The sequence below is a fragment of the Ranitomeya variabilis genome, chromosome 5, assembly GCF_051348905.1.
Source record: "Ranitomeya variabilis isolate aRanVar5 chromosome 5, aRanVar5.hap1, whole genome shotgun sequence".
Lineage (NCBI taxonomy): Eukaryota > Metazoa > Chordata > Amphibia > Anura > Dendrobatidae > Ranitomeya > Ranitomeya variabilis.
In genome coordinates this window covers 400,909,859-400,931,596 of record NC_135236.1, presented here as the reverse complement: position 1 = coordinate 400,931,596, position 21,738 = coordinate 400,909,859, and the positions used below count along the sequence as shown (strand labels likewise).

The 21,738-nt window shown below is 39.0% G+C and overlaps 1 protein-coding gene across 24 annotated transcripts in view; it reads right to left on the bottom strand.

The window, feature by feature from the left end:
• The window catches only part of NRCAM (neuronal cell adhesion molecule), a 305,467-nt gene that overhangs the window by 96,271 nt on the left and 187,458 nt on the right, over positions 1-21,738 (bottom strand). For 12 of the 24 annotated variants that reach the window (XM_077265082.1, XM_077265088.1, XM_077265084.1 and 9 more), the window contains exons 2-5: positions 14,166-14,356; positions 3,477-3,582; positions 2,239-2,435; positions 545-580 (exon numbers count right to left, since the gene is read on the bottom strand). In XM_077265082.1, coding sequence (XP_077121197.1) covers positions 545-580; positions 2,239-2,435; positions 3,477-3,582; positions 14,166-14,253 — 427 coding nt within the window. In that variant the 5' untranslated portion in view covers positions 14,254-14,356. Of the gene's footprint in view, positions 1-544; positions 581-2,238; positions 2,436-3,476; positions 3,583-6,334; positions 6,347-14,165; positions 14,357-21,738 lie in introns of those variants that run through there. The other 12 variants (XM_077265106.1, XM_077265101.1, XM_077265092.1 and 9 more) reach the window with 3 other exon arrangements.

Genomic DNA, 21,738 nt, shown 5'->3' with positions numbered 1-21,738 from the left:
ATTTGGGTTGAACAGTGAATGGCTTAAATAAAGGAGAATAAAAAGGATTTGCATTTATGACACACAGGGAATTTGTGCAGTGGGTGAAAAGGTATTATAGTTGTCAGAGATAAACACTGGGTAATGTACAAGAGCACTATATAAACCGGGCTTTAACATAAACCAGCATGTAATTCACCAATGATGTACGGTTTTCTCCAAAAACATTCCAAAAATTATATCAATGATGCAAAGTCATGACAGCGATCTGATAGTTATTGAAAAGAGGAAAAAAAAAAGAAAGTTTTCAGAATTTGATTCCAATTTTGGCAAAACAATTGTGTTGGAATAAAACCCAGCACATCAATCAGTGTACGGTGTGGATCCGTGGGCAGATTTTGCTTGTCTATTAAGGCACATTACCCAGGTTTACATTCTGGTGGCATTGTGTTCTACAATCTCAGCAATGAGATTGTATCATTTTTAGGGTCCAACAAACAGGAAAATTTGAGGATAAGTTTGTACTTCCATGCAGTACATAACCAGGGCCGTGGGTTGCCGTTACCTTCTAATAAGATGGCTTTGAGGAATTTAAAGATGTCTTTAATCAAAGAAAAGAAAAGCAAGATAATTAAGCAGAAATTAAATACAGAGCTAAAATAAAGAAAAGAATCAACAAAAATGACTATGACTTGTGTGACATAGAGGTTGGCCAGATGATCAAAAGCAATACTTATCCTTACCAACCCCCATCACCTGTAGGTCAGACTTTTACCAGGTTCCTGAAGCCAATATTATTCCTCACCATATACAGGGATCCCTTCACAGCATTAATGTCAAACTACCATAGTACAAAGAGGGAGCAATGATCAAAACTTTAAAAAAAAGTATATCAAATTTTATTCTATTATAAAACAATTGTCAAGACAGCATTACAAATACATAATACAAAGAACTACAGCAGTGTGTGCACAACTCACTCGATATAAGGACACATATATACTGATTTAGCATCAAAATGTATGGGATATATATTATTCAGGTAAATATATTATATAAATATCCACCCCATAATCATATAGTAATTTATAACCAGATATATATATACTTGTCACATACCAATGTGATCAACCAAGGTACAGCAGGCAAGCAAATATCAGCTGACAAATGTAATCACTATCAAAGATAAATGCACTGATCCTAAGCTTCACCCTAAACGTATTGGTTAGCTAAATGCTAACATATGCGCCCAGACCATAACCGCTGAATAGTATGTACCTGTAGTCATGGTGAGAAGAGTATGCGCTCAGTTGCCGCACAAGAACACCTCATATATTGATATGTTTTGATAACATTTTTGATCATTGCTCCTTCTTTGTACTATGGCAGTTTGACATTTTACCAGGTTCCTGCTGATCTCTGTTACCTGGTCCTGTTACGACACACCGAGATTAGCAGGAAATGTCTGTTGAGCCCAACAGGCTGGTGCTTGACAGAGGGATTTTCCAGTGTGGTCAGATGAGACCAGGAAGCAGAGAAGAGAAGAAACTGGGTAAGCGCAGAGATGGGAGCTGCAGAGGATCGAAGAGGCTGAGTATTGATTCTTAGAAAAAAAGAGGTAAAAGCTCAATAGGGTCTCACTCACGTAGTAAAAGAGTTTCAATAGGTAACAATGTTCACCGTATAGGGTTGTGTAAGACACAACCACTAAAAATGCATAGCTTTCAGTTGCTGCAGCTTCCAGGGAATTGTAATGAAATATGCCACGCATGATGGAAGTGTGCTGCGTTGCTGGATAAATGACAACGCATGATAGAGAATGAAATGTTGGTTTAATGTCAATACATTTCAGAGTCACTCCAACTCCTTCTTCAGGATGCCCACAAATGCTCTGGTTGACCTGAAGAAGGAGTCGGAGTGACATTAAACCAACATTTCATTCTCCATCGTGAGTCGTGATTTTTCAAGCAGCGCAGGATACTTCCATTACTCGTGACAGAGTATCGATTCTTTTCTTATTCATGAGGCCTTTTAAATAAATTGTAATTGACTGGTCAACCCCTGTAAATATATACATATATATTAACCAGGAAAAAAGTGATAATGACATAAAGCAAAAACAGCATCATATAAAAAAGTAAGAAGCAATAAATGTGTAAAAATGTGTAACAATAAATTTAGGTGGTCAATTAAAAGATGAATGCACATATAAAAAGTAGATTGTTGCACATGAGATGATGGATTACATGAGTAACTTACTGGACTGACGGACAATGATAACGTTTGATACAGCAGTACCACGGTCATTTTTGGCTGTACATTGGTACTCCCCTTCGTAAGCTTCTGCCTTTCCACCATTCATGATGTTAATTTCAATAGTTCCTGAGTTGGGTTTCATTGTCACCAGTGCATCTTTTTCCGTGTCAAAATGTGTGCCATTGCGAGTCCAGGTGAAGCTGCAGGGCACAGTGTTAATGCTATCAACATGGTTTCAATGAAAAATAAAGTTAGATTATGCTAACTGTTCTAACGATGGCATATACTTGTGTAGCTGGACCAGGTATGTGCCTTGTGTAAGTACCATCAGTACCTGAACCAAAGATATTATTCCGTATTATCCATATGAATAGCATAGATATTGTATGATGCCAAAAAAATCACTGAAAAGATTGAATGCTTTTATTTCATCATTAAAAGGGGTATCCCAGTTAGAACTTTCAAACTCATTCAGTATATAGACGTACAAAGACGTTGGCTAACTGTTCAACTGCCAAACATGTACATAACCCTGCACGCTGCACATATTTTACTGGCTCAGATTTTCTCTACTGAAATCAATATGAAAAAATGTATAGAAAAAACATAAAGGGTTGCCTTCCTTTCCCTTCATTGCTTTCCTGACCCATTATCTCCTATACTGTAAAAATCCACTATAAAAAAGAATTTTGAGAAAAAACATAAAGAGGGCTTTAAATGGTTTAACTGTGCACTTCTGTTACACCAAGATGGCCATAAAGTGCAACAAGAGGTCTCATATGATGGATCCTAATAATTGAGCTGCTGATGTTGAACAATTGTTTTTTTTCTGAAAAAATCATAAATCCAACTTTCCTAACCTATTTATAACAATCATAGCCTGACTACTTGCCAAAAGTAAGCTAGATAAGAGATGCAAGCATATAATATACGTTAAAAAGACATCCTGGTCTTCCTCGTTCTTGTTAGCTCAATTACTTGCATCTTCTGTGAACTATAACCTCAGTGAACATAGTCCTGTCCGTAGGCCTCATGTCTACTCCTATTCCCACTAGGGTGATGTAATGTGTTTTGATGGAATAAATTAATGTGAAGCTCGGAATAATGCTGGACATTCAATTTCACATTTACTTTGCCGAAAGAATGTACAAGGCTGAATGAGTAATATACAGCAGGTCTATAGACTCCAGGAGTTATTGAGCTCTTCTAACACCATCATGGACCATACAAGGACAACATACCTTGGTGGAGGCTTTCCTTTTGCCTCACACTGAATTACAATGTTCTCTCGTGGATCCACAATATAGTTTTTTGGTGACTGCTGAGTAATGGTTGGAGGCTGAGGCACTGTAAAGTAAAATTGTATATTAATAATAATAATAATATATATATACACGGTATATATATAATAACATACAATAAAAGTGCCTAAAATAACAATCAGAAAAAGTAAACTCTCTTCAAGTGAATCTCAACCCTTGAAAATGTTAATAAAAATAAGCATTGATAAGTACACACGTGGTCAAAATTGTTGGTACCCCTCGTTTAATGACAGAAAAACCCACAATGGTTACAGAAATAACTGGAATCTGACAAACGTAATAATAAATAAAAGATCTATGAAAATGAACAAATGAAATTCAGACATTGCTTTTGAACCATGCTTCCACAGAATGTAAAAAAAATAAAACTCATGAAATAGGCCTGGACAGAAATGATGGTACCCCTGAAAATAATGTGACAAAAGGGACATGTTAAATCAAGGTGTGTCCAGTAGCTAGCATCACAGGTGTCTATAATCTTGGAATCAGTGCGTGGGCCTGTATATAGGGCTACAGATACTCACTGTGCTGTTTAGTGACATGGTGCGTATCACACTCAACATGGACCAGAGGAAGCGAAGGAAAGAGTTGTCTCAGGAGATTAGAAAGAAAATTATAGACAAACATGTTAAAGGTAAAAGTTATAAGACCATCTCCAAGCAGCTTGATGTTCCTGTGACTACAGTTGCACATATTATTCAGAAATGTAAGATTCATGGGATTGTAGCCAACCTCCCTGGATGTGGCCGCAGGAGGAAAATTGATGTAGAGTAGGTATTGGTGTGCACTGAAGGTCACTTTAGAAGCGAGGTGCTGGTAGAACAGACCGTGGTGGTCCCTGAAATAAATAGCAAAAAATTACCACACACTCTAATGGAATGATTTGCAACCATCTGTGGAATTTTATTTTACACAAAGAAAAAAAGTGCCAAGTTACAAAAATTGGTCCAAAACCCAGTAAAGTAGAGACACCCGACGTTTCGACCCTCCCGGGTCTTAATCATGGAATTTACTTGGGTTCAAAGGGAATGGGAGCCAGGGTTAGGGAATAGCTGTATATAAGCTTCCATGCGGATAATGGTAGGCTGTAAGTAAATGGTAACCTTTGGAGGTTATGAAATGTACCACGTAATGATAGTAGGTCAGAGGTAATCTTAAGAGGCTTTGAATGGAGGCCCGGTAGAGTCCAGTGCAGTAGAAAGCGTTGCTTTTTGTATGTGATATATTTTCCGTGTCTGGTAAGATATACGTATTGCTTCATACTTATAGTCAGAATAGTGCCAATCATTGGTGGCCTGAGGCTGTAGAACCGTCCTGGATATTGCTTGCGCCCTGCTCCCCTGGCTGGGGTGAAAACTGATGACAAATCAAAGAAACAGATAATATGAATAGTAAGAAAAGAGCCCAGAAAAAGTTCTAAAAAGGTGAACTTCAAGGTCAAGGAACCTCAGTGTCAGATCACACTATCCGTCGTTGTATGAGCAAAAGTAGACTTCATGGGAGATGGCCAAGGAGGAGACCATTGTTGAAAAAAAATCATAAAAAAGCCACACTGGAATTTTCCAAACTACATGTTGACAAGCCACAAAGCTTCTGGGAGAATGTCCTATGGACAGTTGAGATAAAAATGGATCTTTGTGGCAAGGCACATCAGCTCTATGTTCACAGACGGAAAAATGAAGCATATCAAGAAAAGAACACTGTCACTACTGTGAAACATGAGAAGGCTCTGTTATGTTCTGGGGCTGCTTTGCTGGATCTGGCAAAGGGTGTCCAGAATCTGTGCAGGGTACAATGAAATCTCAAGACTATCAAGGGATTTTAGAGAGAAATACGCTGCCCAGTGTCAGAAAGCTTGGTCTCAGTCGCAGGTCATGGATCTTGCAACAGGATAATGACCCAAAACACACAGCTAAAAACACCCAAGAATGGCTAAGAGGAAAACATTGGACTATTCTGAAGTGGCCTTCTATGAGCCCTGACCTAAATCCTATTGCGCATCTTTGGAAAGAGCTGAAATATGGCATCTGGAAAAGGCAACCTTCAAACACGAGACAACTGAAGCAGTTTGCTCTTGAGGAGTGGGCCAAAATACCTGTCGGGAGGTGCAGAAGTTACAGTTACAGGAATCGTTTGATTGCAGTGATTGTCTCAAAAGGTTCTGCAACAAAATATTAAGTTAAGGCTACCATCATTTCTGTCTAGGACTATTTCATGAGTTTTATTTTTTTTTTTAATTCTGTGGAAGCATGGTTGAAAAGCAATGTCTGACTTTCATTTGTTCATTTTCATAGATCTTTTATTTATTACTACTTTTGTCAGATTCAAGTTATTTCTGTGACCATTGTGGGTTTTTCTGTCATTAAACGAGGGGTACCAACAATTTTGACCACGTGTGTAAATGGAGCTACTCAATATTCAGATAACAGTTTCAAGGCTACAAGGAATTAGAAATATCACACATTCAGAAGAATATTATGAATGCTAGCCTGTAGTCTCCCAGACTGCTAGCACTTTTGGTTTTATAGGGTGAATGAGCTTCATTTGAAGAGAAAAAACTAATTATTAAGAAACAATAGTAATATTTTGCAAAAAAAATAAATAAATAAATAAACGCACAAGGAAAATAGGGGAAAAAAAAAGAAGCTTAACATGTACAGTGAACAACTGAATAACCACAGCAAACACAAGCCCGTGTGTAAACACAAAAAAAAAGCAGCAAAACAAACTACTTCTTCAACATGCTGCATAAGTCATTTCATAGCACAAAAACTTACAGTTGTCTTGCACTTTTATCCAAAAGAGAATCAGTATTTGTGAAGATAAACAGAAATCGAGAGAATTGACTGTTAGTGAGAATAAAATATATATTTTTTTACTTATCCTGATAACACCCAAAGATGCAAAATGTCATAATATTTCTTTATAGGGGCCCTAATGCAAAACTCAATATTCTAGATAGACAGAATATTAACATTTACCTCTGGTTAGGTGAAAAAATTTAAGGAACTTTTTCGGTCCCTATACTCTATTCTACTACTAATGGCTTATATTGTAGTATGTCTTAATACACCTATTTTTGCATTGCAAATAAAGTAAGTTTATCCCTACACGTATTGTAAGCAAATCACTATCTTATAATCAAACGGAGCCCCTTCGATGAAGAGTCACTGTGCCTATTCCAGAAAACACCGACACTTTAGGCTGATTGGTCTAAATCAGTGTTCCCCAACTTCGGTCCTCAAGAGCCACCAACAGGTCATGTTTTCAGGATTCCCTTAGTATTGCACAGGTGATAATTGCATCACCTGGACAGGCAATCATTCAATAACCTGTGCAATACTAAGGAAATCCTCAAAACATGACCTGTTGGTGGCTCTTGAGGACCGGAGTTGGGGAACACTGGTCTAAATAATCTCAAGCCAGCTCTAGAGGAGACCGACACACGAGCAGCTCACAGATGCTTCACTAGCACATGCACAAGAGGCCACCGAGGTTGGCTCTGACCTTATGTATCCTAACTAGTGATGAGTGTGTGTACTCGTTGCTCGGGTTTTCCCGAGCAGGCTCGGGTGACCTCCAAGTATTTATGACTGCTCAGAGATTTAATTTTCATCGCGGCAACTGAATGATTTACAGCTACTAGCCTGCTTGATTACATGTGGGGATTCCCTAGCAACAGGCAACCCCCACATGTACTCAGCCTGGCTAGTAGCTGTAAATCATTCAGCTGCCGCGACGAAAACTAAATCTCTGAGCACTAAAAAATACTCGGAGGTCACCCGGGTGTATTTATAGTGTGGGCACCAAGATTATTCATTGGAGAAGTTCCACTTTCATGACTACTAGTAAGTCATTTGCACAACACGTGCAGGGATAAAACTCCGCATGTTACAATGTGGATGCTAAAAATACAGATAGGGACAAGTTCCTATAAGAAATTTAGAGGAAAGTCACAAAAAGTGGAGCTCTGACCCCTATAAAGATTAAATTAACCAGAAAAAATTCGTAGACAAAGATAGAGTAATAAAATTGTTACAAGTTTGTTTATATTATTATCAATATGGATATATGATACATGATCTCTGAACAGCAATATTACTACTTTAATAATACTGCATGGAAAATTGATGCATACTTGCCATCATTTCCAAAGTTCTTAGTCTCAGTACATTGCTGATTTATGACTATAATACATACATATATATATATCTAGATATATATATCTAGATATATATATATGTATATATATATATATATATATATATATATATATATGTATATATACAGTATGTACACACCACACATACACTAAAGGTACCGTCACACCCAGCGACGCTGCAGCGATATAGACAACGAGCCGATTGCTGCAGCGTCGCTGTTTAGGTCGCTGGGGAGCTGTCACACAGACAGCTCTCTCCAGCGACCAACGATCAGGGGAACGACTTCAGCATCGTTGAAACTGTCTTCAACGATGCCGAAGTCCCCCTGCAGCACCCGGGTATCCAGGGTAAACATCGGGTTACTAAGTGCAGGGCCACGCTTAGTAACCCGATATTTACCCTGGTTACCATTGTAAAAGTAAAAAAAAAAACACTACATACTCACCTTCTGATGTCTGTCACGTCCCCCGCCGGCGGCTTCCCTGCACTGAATGTGTCAGCGGCGCCGGCAATAACAGCGGTGACGTCACCGCTGTGCTCTGCTTTACGGCCGGCCGGCGCTGACACATTCAGTGCAGGGAAGCCGCCGGCGGGGGACGTGACAGAAACCAGAAGGTGAGTATGTAGTGTTTTTTTTTTACTTTTACAATGGTAACCAGGGTAAATATCGGGTTACTAAGCGCGGCCCTGCGCTTAGTAACCCGATATTTACCCTGGTTACAAGTGAACACATCGCTGGATCGGTGTCACACACACCGATCCAGCGATGACAGCGGGTGATCAGCAACGAAATAAAGTTCTGGACTTCTAGCTCCGACCAGCGATATCACAGCGGGATCCAGATCGCTGCTGCGTGTCAAACACAACGAGATCGCTATCCAGGACGCTGCAACATCACGGATCATCGTCATTCTCGCTGCAAAGTCGCTTAGTGTGAAGGTACCTTAATACATAGCTGGCCTAGCCTAGATAAAAAATACACGTTTTCGAAGTAGTACTATTTTATTCACCTCTCAACTGTATACATTTAGTGCATCAATCAAAAATTAATTCTAGCCCTTTAGAAAAAAAAATGCTATCCTGTGCTACAAAACACTCCCCAGCATCAATTACCATTTAGTTTCTTTTTTGAGTTTTCAAAAGAGATAATAATCATATGAGACCAAATTTAAAAGCCAATTTCATTGCGTTTTTACAGGGCAAGACATGATTTATGGGCAGGCGCATGATCCTGCAAAAACAAGATGTCTTTGGAAAAGTTTTTGCTTAAGTTCCAATCTTCACCAGACATAGTTAACTTTTCTTAATCACTATTTCAAAATGACATAACCTTTTCTGCTACAACATAGCACATGCACTTGTCAAAGTTAATACTTGTTTCCATAGCAACAGGATTTATTTTTGTCTGCTACAAATATTCAAGGCCAATTACTTATCAATATCTGGGTGTGTATGTGTGTGTGTGAAATAGATAGATATAAATGCAGGCCATGAAAGTTGCTCACAGAAGCACGAGCAACAAACGGACTGTTGTTGTCATGTTGGATGTCAACTTTTGGGACACTTTGAAAAAATACCTTTACCATTGATTTTATGACCAAATCAATGAAATGCACAGCTGTTAGTATACCTTAAATGGAAACTGGAAAAGTCTGGCTACTGTAAAATTTGCCACCACACACCATAAACCTAGGAGAAAGACCGGTGTGACATTTCCTCATGAAAGTCTCTTTGTGGCATTACCCACATGGTCTCCAGCCCAATCCCAAGCTTTAACTGAATCCAAAAAAAGCAGGACTTATTGAGGAAGAAAACTGACCTCTATGCAATCCTCCATTGCCGTCTTGCACTGTGCCATGATAGCAGTAACATGAGGTCAATGGAACACCTGTAGGCCAGGCCTAATGTTGCATGTGCAACTGTGGGCAGCCTGTGTGTCCTAAACATACTACCATGGCCTACAGCATCTTCAGATTTGTCTCCCATTGTGCACATGTGGAAAGTCATTGGTCAGCAATTGCAAAAGTGAGCTGCCAGCAGCAGATCTCGATGATTTGGGTATCCAAGTGCATTCAGTGTGGGAAAACATTCCTCAGACAACCATTAATAACCTCATTAATAGCAGGAATAATTGTGTTTATAATAAGTATATTGAGATGTTAAAATTTAATTCCATTTTTGATCACCTGTATATCATTAACATGTCTACTATTTCTGTGATGTCCATAAATCTATGACGTCTTCTTGGTGTTGTAATTTCAATGATAAGGTATATACACACACACATTGGGTAAAATAAGTATTGAACATGTCACTAATTATAGAAGTAAATATGTTTCTAAAGGTGCTATTGACATGAAATTCTCAAGATTTTTCAGAGATTACATATTTAAAATAAGCTCTGGAGGCTCAGTTTTCTTGCAGACAAGGTCCTCCCCCATAGCCTGGAAGAGGTCATTTACATATAAGAAAAAGGAGCATTTCTCTGAAATTAAGCATCAGATCGCAAATATCAAGTTATCATTTTATTCGGTTTCCTATGACCAGAATGCTCACATAGACAGTTTAGGAGGCTAAATCCTATCAACAGATAAAAAGTATTGAACACATGAAGGAAGACCTCCATGAAAAGTCATGGAAAGTCATGACACCAGCTGAAATCTATCAGTAATTAGAAAGCAACCTGTTACTTAGTGAAAAAAAATCAGCTGCTTTAACTGATGGCCTAAAAAAAAGGTGTTTCATTACCAAAACACCACACAAGTAACCTCTCATGATGTGTGAAACCAGTGAGCTTTCTCAAGAGCTTTGCGACCTTATTGTTGCAAAACATACTGATGGCATTGGTTACAGAATAATTTCTAAACTACTAAAGGTTACAGTAATAACTGTTGGGGCCATAATTCGAAAGTGGAGAGAACATAATTTCAGCATAAACCGGTCATGTCCATGTTCCAGACAGAGGAGTGAAATTAATTATCTTTAGAATTGTCCAAGAGCCAAGGATAACCTTAAGTCAGCAGGTACTATTGTTTCAAAGAAAACTATAAGTAATGCATTCAACCTCCATGGTCTGAATGCACGATCACCATGCAAGATTGCTGTACAAAAAGCATATTCAAGCCCATTTAAAGTTTTCTTAACACAATTTAAAAAAGCCTAAGAAATACTGGGAGAATATAATCTGGTCTGATGAGACCAAAATTGAACTCTTTGGATGCCATAATACATGCCATGTTTTGAGGCCAAAAGGCACTGCATATCACAGCAAAAACACCATACCAACACTAAAGTTTGGAGGAGGGAATATCATGGGGTGGAACTGTTTTTCAACATATGGCACTGGTAACATTAAATATAAGTAAAGGAAGGATAAATAGACAAATGTACTGAGACATTCTTGATAAAAATCTGCTGCCATCTATCAGAATGATGAAGATGAAACAAGGGTGGACATTTCAGTAAGACAATGATCCCAAATACACAACCAAACGAAACTTTCAATTGGTTTCAGAGAAAGAATATAAAGCTGCTAGAAAGGCCCAGCCAATCACCTGACCGGAATCCAATAGAAAATGTACGTATGGAACTAAAGGTACGTTCACACGAAACGACTTTGTAACGATATCGCTAGCGATCCGTGACGTTGCAGCGTCCTCGCTAGCGATATCGTTTAGTTTGACACGCAGCAGCGATCAGGATCCTGCTGTGATGTCACTGGTCGCTGAATAAAGTCCAGAACTTTATTTGGTCGTCCGATCGCCGTGTATCGTTGTGTTTGAAAGCAAAAGCAACGATACCAGCGATGTTTTACACTGGTAACCAGGGTAAACATCGGGTTACTAAGCGCAGGGCCGCGCTTAGTAACCCAATGTTTACCCTGGTTACCAGCGTAAAAGTAAAAAAAACAAACAGTACATACTCACCTGCGCGTCCCCCAGCGTCTGCTTCCTGACACTTACTGAGCGCCGGCCCTAAAGTGAAAGTGAAAGCACAGCGGTGACGTCACCGCTGTGCTGTTAGGGCCGGAGCTCAGTCAGTGTCAGGAAGCAGACGCCGGGGGACGCGCAGGTGAGTATGTACTGTTTGGTTTTTTTTACTTTTACGCTGGTAACCAGGGTAAACATCGGGTTACCAAGCGCGGCCCTGCGCTTAGCAACCCGATGTTTACCCTGGTTACCCGGGGACCTCGGCATCGTTGGTCACTGGAGAGCGGTCTGTGTGACAGCTCCCCAGCGATCAAACAGCGACGCTGCAGCGATCGGCATCGTTGTCGCTATCGCTGCAGCGTCGCTTCGTGTGAAGGTACCTTAAAGCTCAGAGTTCTTAGAAGGAGCCAACGGAGCCGTTAGGATCTGAAGAGTGTGTGGAAGAATGGGCCAAGATAACACCTGAGCAATGCTTGCGACTAATTTCTCCATACAGGAGGTATCTTGAAGCTGTCACCTCACCACCAACAAAGGCTTTTGTACGAAGTATTAATCAAATTTCAGTAAGCGTGTTCAATACTTTTTCCCCGTGTCATTTCTCATTATTGCAGATAACTGAATTTATGGACATCTATGGTTTGATTTATTCGCCCGTGTGTATTGGATGGGTTGTTACTGGCATCCGGTGAGAATTTCATGTCAATAGCACCGTTAGAGATGCATTTAGAAAAATTGGTGCTGTGTTCAATACTTATTTCACCTTCCGAATATATATATATATATATATATATATATATATATATATATATATATATATATATATATACATACACTCACCGGCCACTTTATTAGGTACACCATGCTAGTAACGGGTTGGACCCCCTTTTGCCTTCAGAACTGCCTCAATTCTTTGTGGCATAGATTCAACAAGGTGCTGGAAGCATTCCTCAGAGATTTTGGTCCATATTGACATGATGGCATCACACAGTTGCCGCAGATTTGTCGGCTGCACATCCCAAAGATGCTCCATACAAGGCAGGATGGATCCATGCTTTCATGTTGTTTACGCCAAATTCTGACCCTACCATCCGAATGTCGCAGCAGAAATCGAGACTCATCAGACCAAGCAACGTTTTTCCAATCTTCTACTGTCCAATTTCGATGAGCTTGTACAAATTGTAGCCTCAGTTTCCTGTTCTTAGCTGAAAGGAGTGGTACCCGGTGTGGTCTTCTGCTGCTGTAGCCTATCTGCCTCAAAGTTCGACGCACTGTGCGTTCAGAGATGCTCTTAGGCCTACCTTGGTTGTAACGGGTGGCGATTTGAGTCACTGTTGCCTTTCTATCAGCTCGAACCAGTCTGCCCATTCTCCTCTGACCTCTGGCATCAACAAGGCATTTCCGCCCACAGAACTGCCGCTCACTGGATTTTTTTTCTTTTTCGGACCATTCTCTGTAAACCCTAGAGATGGTTGTGCGTGAAAATCCCAGTAGATCAGCAGTTTCTGAAATACTCAGACCAGCCCTTCTGGCACCAACAACCATGCCACGTTCAAAGGCACTCAAATCACCTTTCTTCCCCATACTGATGCTCGGTTTGAACTGCAGGAGATTGTCTTGACCATGTCTACATGCCTAAATGCACTGAGTTGCCGCCATGTGATTGGCTGATTAGAAATTAAGTGTTAACAAGAAGTTGGACAGGTGTACCTAATAAAGTGGCCAGTGAGTGTATATATATATATGCAAGTCATGTCAGGCAGTCAATGAATACAGTGGTTCAAAGTCCGCGCTGCCCAAGGTTCCAATATTACAATCACAAATGGAGGTGAGCATGACTGCGGTTCATTTGTCAACGTGCTTCAAGGTTTCTAAACCTCTTCATCAGGACCAAAACACAATGACAAATTAATTGTAGCTTGGTCCTGATGTAGAGGTTTGGAAAATTTGAAACGCTTTGACAAACCGCATTCATGCTTCACCCCCGTGTGTGATCGCATTTTTGCAACCTTGCGCAGTGCGGACTTTGAAATACTGTATTCCTCACTCACTACATTGTATATCCTTGGTGGTCCTGCTGCAGCCTTTACATGCTCCTATAGGTGTAGTGACTGTCACAACCCTATCAGGTGAGCATACCTACAATATCTTATACCACTTGGATATCAGATAAGACCCTATTTGCGCTTTTTGTCTCCCCAGCTTTACCATTTGTTTTTAGTCATGTCAGTCACAATTTCACAGCTGGTGAGGCGTGTTTAAGGAATGGAAGGGAGGCTTATTCCAGGGGGATCAAAACCCGGAGACTACTAAGCCTCATGGGTTTGCATGGTACAAGAGTGTGTTAAAACTTGATATGAAAATTATAAATCAATCGTCATGGTGGCAGTGTAGGGGGCTACAGCAGCTGGCAGGTTCCCTTGAAGAAATACGAAGTTTAGCTAAGCTGGTGCCTTTGAGGGTCCATGACACGCATATTGAGAGCTACAACAATCTTAAAAAAGTCGACTGATACTTACGGTCAAGTGGTACTTCCAGTGCTGTAATTACTTGGCACAAGACAAGTACCAGAGATGCTCTGCTTGGGAATAATCTTTTTTTCTGCATTATTTTAAACTGTCTTTAATCTACTCCTGCAGAGACAGAAGTCTTTCTCCTTAGCACAACAGATTCCTTCACAATCTGAATCCAAGCGTCATAAAGATAGAAGCTGAAACGGAAAAAAACACATTCATATTTAATTATATGGAACGTAGCCTCAAAGAACATAGCCAAAAATTACGTACATCCCCCAAAAAACACAGATGTGTAAGGGAAAATAATAGGAGGCACTAGAGTTCAAGTAATCTTCCTTTCTGAAGAGACAATTTGCATCAAAGTGATTGAAATTAATTTCTTCTACAAACATAATGCAGAACATTGATGTAAACCCTGAACATTTTCCGACAATTATTTGCATTATAAGGACACAAGTTTGCAATTTTCCTTGGGGACCGTGCTTGGCATAGCACTACAGAATTGTATGAGGGAAGCAAACAGTCAGTTACTAGAGGTCTGACATTGATCCTATACTTGTGTACATCACTACGACAGCTTTCTCCAGCGATATCGTGCACACACAAATTAAAACTGCTGAACTTCCTGAGCCAACAACAAATCATAATTATTTGAAATTCTGGAAAGACTTCATGACATTTCTGGAAGTAACACAAAGCTAATATTTTTGGTTGAGGGGATACAACTTGAAACCAAAATGTGTTGTATTTTGCAAAGCATTTTTCCAGCCAATACTCTGGTTTTTTGATGCAGAAAAATCTGCTGCGAGAACTAAACATAGGCACATATCCTAAGAATATTTTCACACATGGCATTTTTTGCTGTTTTTTTTTCTGCAGAAAAGAAGCTGCATTTTACAGTACTAATAAAAACTTTGAGGCTTCAGAAATCTCATGTACACACAGCTTTTTTCTCCTGGCTGAATTGAAGTATTGCAACATTTTTTAAATTTCAGCATGTCAATTCTTTAAGTATTTTTGCAGCTTTTTTTCACCCACAGGCTATGTTCACAAAGCAGTATTTTTGCTGCTTTAATGTCTGCAGTTAAAACCTGCTTTCTTGGCAGCACAAACGCTGCATTCAAAATTCCTATTTTGTGTCATTTTTGCTGCATTTTGTACATTTTTGGGGTGTAGATTACATGTGTGCTTTGCTTACAGTACATGTTTAATAAAGTTAAACACCTTCAAAAGTGCTGCGAAAACATTTGTTGCATTTTTGCACTGTTTTATCACTTTGTCATCTTAACCTTGAGAATCGGGCAGATTATGCAAATCACACTCTGGTCACCATAGTGTTCTCTGATCCTGTCGAATGCACACTGTAAAGAGAAGATGGAGAACCATATTTCTCCATCTTCTCCATTGAGTCAGTGAGTGGAAATCCGACTCTACTCAGATGCAGTATGATGATTTTCCCACGCTCATTGACTTGGATGGTCGAGCGTGATCCGAATATCAGATCAAACTCGGACATGATGTAAATTTGTCCTTGGACTGGCTCTGTCCGGAAAAGATCGGACATGTGAGCGACCCCACAGAATATCATTGCTCTGAGTGTGATCAGATGTGTTGTCAGACCACACTTGGATTGATAATACAGTCTTGTGCCATTGGCCTTTAGGCATAGTGCATAGAGCATAGTCATCAATGGCTACTCATATTGTCACCACACAGCGATCTAGTGCCATTCCCAATCACAACATGCACTACTTTATAGACATTTCTCTACTATACAACCATAACTCATTCAGAAGAACAAAAGAAACAAAAATAATTAACAATTGAGTGTAAGCTTATGCTAAATAGTAATATGGGAGCTACATGCTGTAATGATATAACTTACACTGCATAAATGCAATTTTGCATGAAATGTATTTAAATGTAAAGAAACTATTAATAGATCCTTCTAGTACTTGAGGAAGAGCCATTATCTAAAAAAAATTGTAAGGAACTACGTTCAGGTAATGCCTAAAGTGATTGTTTGCATGGAAAATTCCCTTCGTTAGGGCACTTACACATGAGCGCATTTGCTGTCTGAGTGCGATCTGAAAAAAACTCAGGCCAATGTTGGTTTACGGGGCGGTGCACATCTGATTTTTTGCCTCAGACAGACTGCCCAAGGAAAAATTTGCTGCATGCCTGGATTTGATCCGATATTTGGATGGCATTGTACTCACACTCTGATCACACTCTGATTAGAGTTTGATCAGAGTGTTATTTGCATAATCGGCTCAATTCTCTCAGAGAATATAAGGCCTTCTGCACCTGTCCTTAGAATCGCCCTGAAAATAAGGTCATCAGATGACGGTCCGCTGCCAAAGCTCATTGATAATCTGAAGGGGAGCTAGGCAGCAAATATTTCAATTCTCTGCAGCACATAACATCATTTCCTTTGCAAACTATAGGTTCTCCAGCAATGCACGGATCTGCTGCTTCCTCCATATAGACAGATGCTCTTAGTAGTCCCTCTCTGCTTTATGGAAGCCCTGGACTAGGGACTCTCCTCTATTACCTAACAATACAATTAGAGGGCATTTGTAAATTGGTTTCCCAAGCAGACAAACTCTTTATTTTCCTGTGACTGCAGCTTACCTGTCTAAAATACGTGCAAGCCCAAGATACTGGGAGAACACCCGAGCAGCCTCGAATAAGACATTTTCAGAGCACGTTCGCACTATTTAGCACCTTTATAAGGTTTCCTCCTCATACATCTGTGCACATTCCCTGCTTTACCGCCTTCTGATTCTATCTCTCCTGAGCAATGTGCTTGTGTGCAACTGCACTTCAGTCCCCTAATTACACTAGTGACCATCCGTTAAAAGACAGAAGCAATTGGCTGAATTCTGACTGCATATGATGTTGAAAGTACAAGAAATTGTATAATACAGTCGGCTACAGAAAATTTCTGTAATAACGGTGTCTGCATCAGTCACAACCAATGTAGCATGGACTTCCAAAGTAAGAGACTTATTAAGACCCCGATTCAAAGTATTTTCACCAGGAATATGACGTAAAATATTTTAATAACCCAAAAAATGTTTGCACATCTCAATGTTGCACAAAAATGTTGTGACTTTTGTCATTTTCTTCCAAGTTTTGCTCAGCTCTGCACAACGGACAGACCTTGGGTGGGATGGGGAGAAATGGTTTGTGCCACCATAGCTCATCAAATTCACAATGAGCTGTCGCGTACCTTACTCGGGAAATCTTACTCCAGTCCCTGACCTTTTCAGACGTGCCAGATTCATTAAGATGCATGTAACTCTTAATGAATCAGGAGCATCTGGCTCCAACACGGCTTCTCAACAAGATCGGCATTGTTCACATCAGTCTTGTTGAATTGAAGCCGATGACTTTGGAGAAAACAATTCTCTAAATAAGATAGATGAAAGGATTTTTAACTCCTCTTTGTCAAGACTATTAGTTTATTTTTTCCTTCTCTTCTTCCAAGAGCCATAACTTTTTTGATTTTTTTTAAAACTCTTTTTATTGAAAGATTCCACAGGATAGAAGTTACAAACATATAATATCATAGTATCATAATAAGGTCAGCATGATTCAAACAACTTTTTTGATTCTTCATTAACATTGTATAATGAACAGAAAAATTCCAAATAGTATGAAATGATGAAAGAAACATACAATTCTGTCAAGGTTTATTTCGTTTTTATGGTGTCAACTGTGCCATAAAAATGACTTGGAAGTATTATTATCTAGATTAGAAAATAAAGGAAATTCCAAATTTATGGGGGGTTTTTATTTTCACATCAATGGATGGATCAATCGATGAGAGCTTATTTTTTTGCACACCAAGCTGTAGATTTTATTGATAACATTTTTGGTGTACATACAACATTTTGATTGCCTGTTCTGAATTTTTGGGGAAGTGTTATGACTGAAATTAAAAAAAAAACTACTCTGATAGTTTGTTTTTTTTTGTGTCTAACGTGCAGTTAAAATAATTTTACATTTTCTAGATCTGATGTTTATGAAGATGAGGATACCAAATATGTTTTTTTTCTTTCGTTTTGAATTTGGGAAAAGGGTGGTGATTTTTTTTTACCTTTTAAAACTTTTACATTTTTACTTTTTTCTTTTTAGGAGACTTGAATCTGCAATTACATGATTGCTTTTATTGTATACTGCAATAGAGCACAGTAACGAATATACGGTAGCTAAACTGACGATTTCAATTTTAAGAGATATCATGGTAAGTATTGAATTTGATCTGATTTCATCCTAAACACAAGTTACATGGCTCTTTGCCAGTGTCCAAAAACATTAATAGAATTCACTCTGTGTTTTCCCAGCAGCTTGCCCTATTGCGAAGGCAGGATCCAATGACATTTTAATGTCTACGGTGACTTGAAGATTTTCCCAGACATAAATATCAGTGACCACCTTCCTTCATGAAGACTCATTTGTAAAGAATTGTGGAAATCTTTTTTTTAATAGCTAATTTTTTTAATTTCATTTACTTTTTATTCAAAATAGTACCAATTTAATTCATGGACTATACCTGCCATGGAAGCTCAACTCTGCCTCTGCCTAAGCTTATGAGCTGGAGCACCAATGTTCACCGGCTCCACAACTAATTGAAAGATGGCCTGTCAAACAGATTGTTGTCTTCTCAATACTTAAAATGCAAGACTAATATGGAAAAGTTGTGGAATTATAAACATATCATTGATAATGAATAAACAGATGTTTTGAAAATCGTGCTTCTATTTTTTCACTGTTTGCATACCATTATCAGATTTATCAAGCCAGTGATATGCATAATTCCACAACTTTGCCTTCTTGATGTTGTAATTTCAATGTTGATGAGTATATATAACAACCTTTACTAATAAACCTGAAAGTTGATTAAAGCACAAAGAACTATTCACCTCAAATATTTTGTTACTGTACGTTTATGAACCTTACATCTTGAAAGTATTATTTACTTTATATATTAATTTTTTAGCTATTCTAACTTCAATTACATTTTCATTTTCAATCCATTCATCCAATCTCATAAAAGAAGTTAAGCCAAGCAGTATATTTCATGACCTAATTTATGAACTTCTGGCCAAAGTGCTTTGAGCCTAATGCATTTTTAGCCCCTAAGCTAAACTCTGAAATGTTATATATAGACAATGTTTAATGTGAATCCTAAAAGCTTTATCTATTCACTTTGAGCTCTAAGCAAGCAGTTTACAATATACCAGTAGCATTAATATAAGCATTTCTAAATGATAAATTCTGGTTATCGGGTCACAGTTGTGACAAGGAATGTGTCCCATTTGCCACAATTTGTAAATCTTCAACACTGGAGGTGCCCTCTCCACAGTAATCCAGAAGCCATTTCCACACGTTCCAATGCATGACAATGAAAACTGTATGTGAAAACCTAGTTCTGTCCTGAGTTACAAGTTAGAAAAACTGAAATTGATTGGGAGACATTTCTGAAGCTAATACGGCAGTATTATAGCTTTTCTGCACCAAAACAATTTCTAACATGACTTAAATCAGATGTGTTTTAGGCAACTTTCCCAACTGGTCTGACAAGAAAGCATGTTTTAGGGTAAACAGGTATGGCTGCACAGGCAAATGAATGTGGGGGAATATGCACCAAAATTTTGCCACAAATTTCTGGCGAAAAGTAAACCAACTAACTTGTGGTGTAATGTTTGACGGAACAGCCTACAGATGTGCCAAATTTATTTAACAGCATAAACCACTACTTTTTAAATGATGGCTTTTCCTCAGTATAGGCCATCAACCTCAGATCAGTGGGGCTGCGACACATGGCACCTTCACCCTATCACCACCACTTCTGCTGGCCAGAAGTTCTAGAATAGGGGGTGGATATGAAGTACCGTGCAGCGGCCACTATAGTTTGTTAGAGCTGCTTTGTTTCGGCAGTATCCAACAGCTTTCGGCTGCTGATGGTCACAGCTGATCAGCTGGAAGTTTTTGAATACTGCCAGATAAGAGCAGCTCCATCATTGTTATAGTGGCCATGGCTGGGTACGGCAAATCCACCGTCTAATCATTTGAATGGGGGAATCTACAATACTCGGCCACTATAATCTTAACAGAGTACACCTACTGTGTTCAGGCAGCATCAGAGACCTTACCGTCTCCGGCAATAACAGCTGATCGGCTGGGGTACCTGGTGTCAAATCACCATTGATCAGATATTGATCTATCCCAATGATATGTCATAGGCCTATTCCAAGGATATGTCATTAATAAAAATGTAGTGGCCAACCTCTTTAACCCTTTTGCTGCCAGAAAGTTTCCAACATATTGTATTTCTGGCAACCAAATCAATTTTCATCCTTTTGACATGTACAAATAAAATCTAAATAGCAAAATAAAAAATTGATAATAACGCCCAATAGCTTCATATTTCTCAAAGTAAGCACCTGGCACATTGTCAAAATGCCACTGAGCACTTTTATACAGTCACCATCATGCAATTTTACATCAAAGTAAAACTTTTTGTAAGAAAAAAATGCATTAAATTGATATTAGTGGATAAAAATAAGACACAAGCAGAAAACTAGATACACCATACATTCTTAAAATAAAAGTATTATATGTGCAGATTCGGTACATCTCACCTATTAATATGTCTACATTTTATATATCTTTATAAAATAAACAGAACTGTAGAGAAAGTTTTTTCAACTTTACAAGAAACATTCATAAACCTATCATTTTAGGCTAAATTCAATTCACGAGTTGGGAGGGAATAAAATTAAAACCCCATTTTAAAATGTGCATCCCTTATATTATTCAAAATAGCATATCCTGTGGGAAGTTTGTTAACCTTTCAAATGCTTCACAAGAACTAATGAAAAGTGGAAAATAAAATGAAAAATGTAAATTCTTTTCCATTACAATGTAGTTTTAGCCATTTTTAAATTTTCACTGAGAGTAAATGGGGAAAAATGGTTTGAAAATGAGATCAAAATAGCTAAAGTCCCAACCCAGCCCGAAATATCACTGGTTACGCCATGGTCACACGTGCAATGATTCTCATGAGAGAGAATCCCCTTGATTATGCTAATAACACTCCGATCAAATTCTGTCACAGTTTGTGCCGAGTGTCATCTTAGTGTGATCTGATTTTCTTGCATGCGAGAATAGGTGCACAGGTGTGGAGAAAATGGAGAACTTAATTCGGTGGCCAGATTCCCAAGATGGTGGAAGGCAACGTGAGTTCCAAGATGGTGACTACGGGAGGTCTGTAGTAGGGAGATCAGGCCCAATGTGGGAGCGGTCAGCGTCAGAAAGTGCAAAAATCATGTGCCTGGCTCACTGAAGAAACTGCCTCCAAGAGGTGTTCTGGATCCAGAATCCATCTCAAGAAAGGTGGAGCTATACAGAGGAAGAAGGCGCGAACCAGGAAGATAGACACCTTACCTATTAAGAGACGACATAATCAGGAGACGTGTATAGAGGTCGAGTCGAGAGGAATGACAGCTGAGGTGTCAGCCGCATCATTGGCGCAACCACTGGAAGGGTGGAGCCTATCAGGTGA